The sequence below is a fragment of the Anolis carolinensis genome, unplaced genomic scaffold (assembly GCF_035594765.1).
Source record: "Anolis carolinensis isolate JA03-04 unplaced genomic scaffold, rAnoCar3.1.pri scaffold_7, whole genome shotgun sequence".
Taxonomy (NCBI): domain Eukaryota; kingdom Metazoa; phylum Chordata; class Lepidosauria; order Squamata; family Dactyloidae; genus Anolis; species Anolis carolinensis.
In genome coordinates, this window is record NW_026943818.1 from 14,225,729 (window position 1) to 14,228,228 (window position 2,500).

Consider the following 2,500-nt stretch of genomic DNA (forward strand, 5'->3'; position numbering starts at 1 on the left):
ACTCAACGTTCATAAGCCTGGCTCGCAGGGCCTACAGCCAAGCGCTGAACACTTGACCCTCATAGGCCCAGCTCTCAAGGCCTACAGTCAAGCGCCAAACACTCAACGTTCATAAGCCTGGCTCACAGGGCCTACAGCCAAGCGCTGAACACTTGACCCTCATAGGCCCAGCTCTCAAGGCCTACAGTCAAGCGCCAAACACTCAACTTTCATAAGCCTGGCTCGCAGGGCCTACAGCCAAGTGCCGAACACTCGGCGCTCATAGGCCCGGCTTTCAAGGCCGACAGTTGGGTGCCGAACATTCGATGCTCATAAGCCCAGCTCGCAGGGCCTACAGCCAAGCGCTGAATGCTCAACGCTCTGAGTCCCCTTCAGGGTGAGAAGGCCAAGATAGAAATGTTATAAATGGATAAATAATATTATTGGGGTGTCTCTTTCCAGTTTACCATGAAGAACTGAATGCACCGGTGAGGAGGAATAAAGAGGAACCCAAAGCACGTCCGTTGCGGGTCGGAGATACGGAGAAGCCGGAACCAGAGAGTAAGTTGTTGTTGTTGTTGTTATACATTTATTATTAATTACTGTTATTGTAATTATATAATTATATTTATTACAGATTGTTATATTTATTATTATTATTATTTTATTATGTCTTTCGTCTTTTAAATAACTTGGAGTTTCCTTTTCTCATTGTTGTTGTTGTTATACATTTATTATTAATTACTGTTATTGTAATTATATAATTATATTTATTACAGATTGTTATATTTATTATTATTATTATTTTGTTTATTATGTCTTTCTTCTTTTAAATAACTTGGAGTTTCCTTTTCTCATTGTTGTTGTTGTTATACATTTATTATTAATTACTGTTATTGTAATTATAAAATTATATTTATTACAGATTGTTATATTTATTATTATTATTATTTTGTTTATTATGTCTTTCGTCTTTTAAATAACTTGGGAGTTTCCTTTCCTCATTGTTGTTGTTGTTATACATTTATTATTAATTACTGTTATTGTAATTATATAATTATATTTATTACAGATTGTTATATTTATTATTATTATTATTTTATTTATTATGTCTTTCGTCTTTTAAATAACTTGGAGTTTCCTTTCCTCATTGTTGTTGTTGTTATACATTTATTATTAATTACTGTTATTGTAATTATATAATTATATTTATTACAGATTGTTATATTTATTATTATTATTATTTTGTTTATTATGTCTTTCGTCTTTTAAATAACTTGGGAGTTTCCTTTCCTCATTGTTGTTGTTGTTATACATTTATTATTAATTACTGTTATTGTAATTATATATTTTAACTATATTTATTACATATTATATTTATTATTATTATTTTATTTATTATGTCTTTTCTGTTTTAAATAACTTTCCTTATTATTATTATTATTGCATTTATTTATTTTGTTTCCTAAAAAACAGTTATTGCACTTATTTCTGTTGTCTCTTAAATCACTTAATAATAATAAGAATAATAAAATCACTTATTTAATAAATTTATTTATTTACATTTCCTCCGTCTTATGTCTGCAGGGTCTCCGCCGAACCACAAACGTCCTCCGAACGAAAAAGCGACTGACGATTATCATTACGAGAAATTCAAGAAGATGAACCGCCGCTATTGAAAGCCGCCCGGGAATATTATTTGCTCCAATTCTCATTTTGCAAATATTCATTTTGCCCTTTTTTGGGGGGAACATTGGTGATTTTTAGCATTGTGTTTGCATCTGTCTGGGTCGTGACTTGTATCTCATGTTAATGGAAATTTCCCCCTAAACAGCCATTAAAATAATTTGACAAAAAATCTCCAAGGTTGTGCTTTGTCGGCAAGAAAACGTGTCCACCGGCTCAAGGTTTGTGAGTTTTAGACTTTGAACATTGCACTTGGTTTGCTTTTGGGGGAAGCAAAGGGTTGCTTTTTTTTGTTTGTTTGTTTTGCAAACCCAGAAACTAGGGATTTGCCTCCTTGATTCCCAGCTCCTCCTTCCATCTTGATTTATTTATTTCAGGAAAAAGAAAAGACTCAGATCACCGTCTCCTTGGCTCCTTGGCTGAATTTCCCGGTGAGCAAAGCCTTGCAAATCGGTCACGTCGTGCAAAATATATATAAAATATTTTTATTATTATTATGCATTTATTATTATTAATGTATTTTAATAGGTGCTCAATACAATATATTTATTATTATTATTATTATGCATTTATTATTATTATTAATGTATTGTAATAGGTGTTCAATACAATATATTTATTATTATTATTATTATGCATTTATTATTATTATTATTAATGTATTGTAATAGGTGTTCAATACAATATATTTATTATTATTATGCATTTATTATTATTATTATTATTAATGTATTGTAATAGGTGTTCAATACAATATATTTATTATTATTATTATGCATTTATTAGTATTATTATTAATGTATTGTAATAGGTGTTCAATACAATATATTTATTA

General features: G+C 30.3%; 2 protein-coding genes and 1 long non-coding RNA gene across 3 annotated transcripts in view; 2 read left to right on the plus strand and 1 right to left on the minus strand.

Annotated features, from left to right (window-relative positions):
- cunh9orf78 (chromosome unknown C9orf78 homolog) overlaps positions 1-1,839 on the plus strand; it is a 14,363-nt gene extending 12,524 nt beyond the window's left edge. Inside the window, exons 8-9 of the mRNA XM_062958916.1 lie at positions 442-540; positions 1,567-1,839. Of these exons, the coding sequence (XP_062814986.1) occupies positions 442-540; positions 1,567-1,658 (191 nt within the window). The 3' untranslated portion in view covers positions 1,659-1,839. The remainder of the gene's footprint in view (positions 1-441; positions 541-1,566) is intronic.
- LOC134292973 (uncharacterized) overlaps positions 1-2,500 on the minus strand; it is a 22,269-nt gene that overhangs the window by 5,862 nt on the left and 13,907 nt on the right. The window lies entirely within an intron of this gene.
- ass1 (argininosuccinate synthase 1) overlaps positions 1,974-2,500 on the plus strand; it is a 48,104-nt gene continuing 47,577 nt past the window's right edge. Inside the window, exon 1 of the mRNA XM_062958915.1 lies at positions 1,974-2,096. The gene's annotated coding sequence lies outside the window, so the exon portion shown is untranslated. The remainder of the gene's footprint in view (positions 2,097-2,500) is intronic.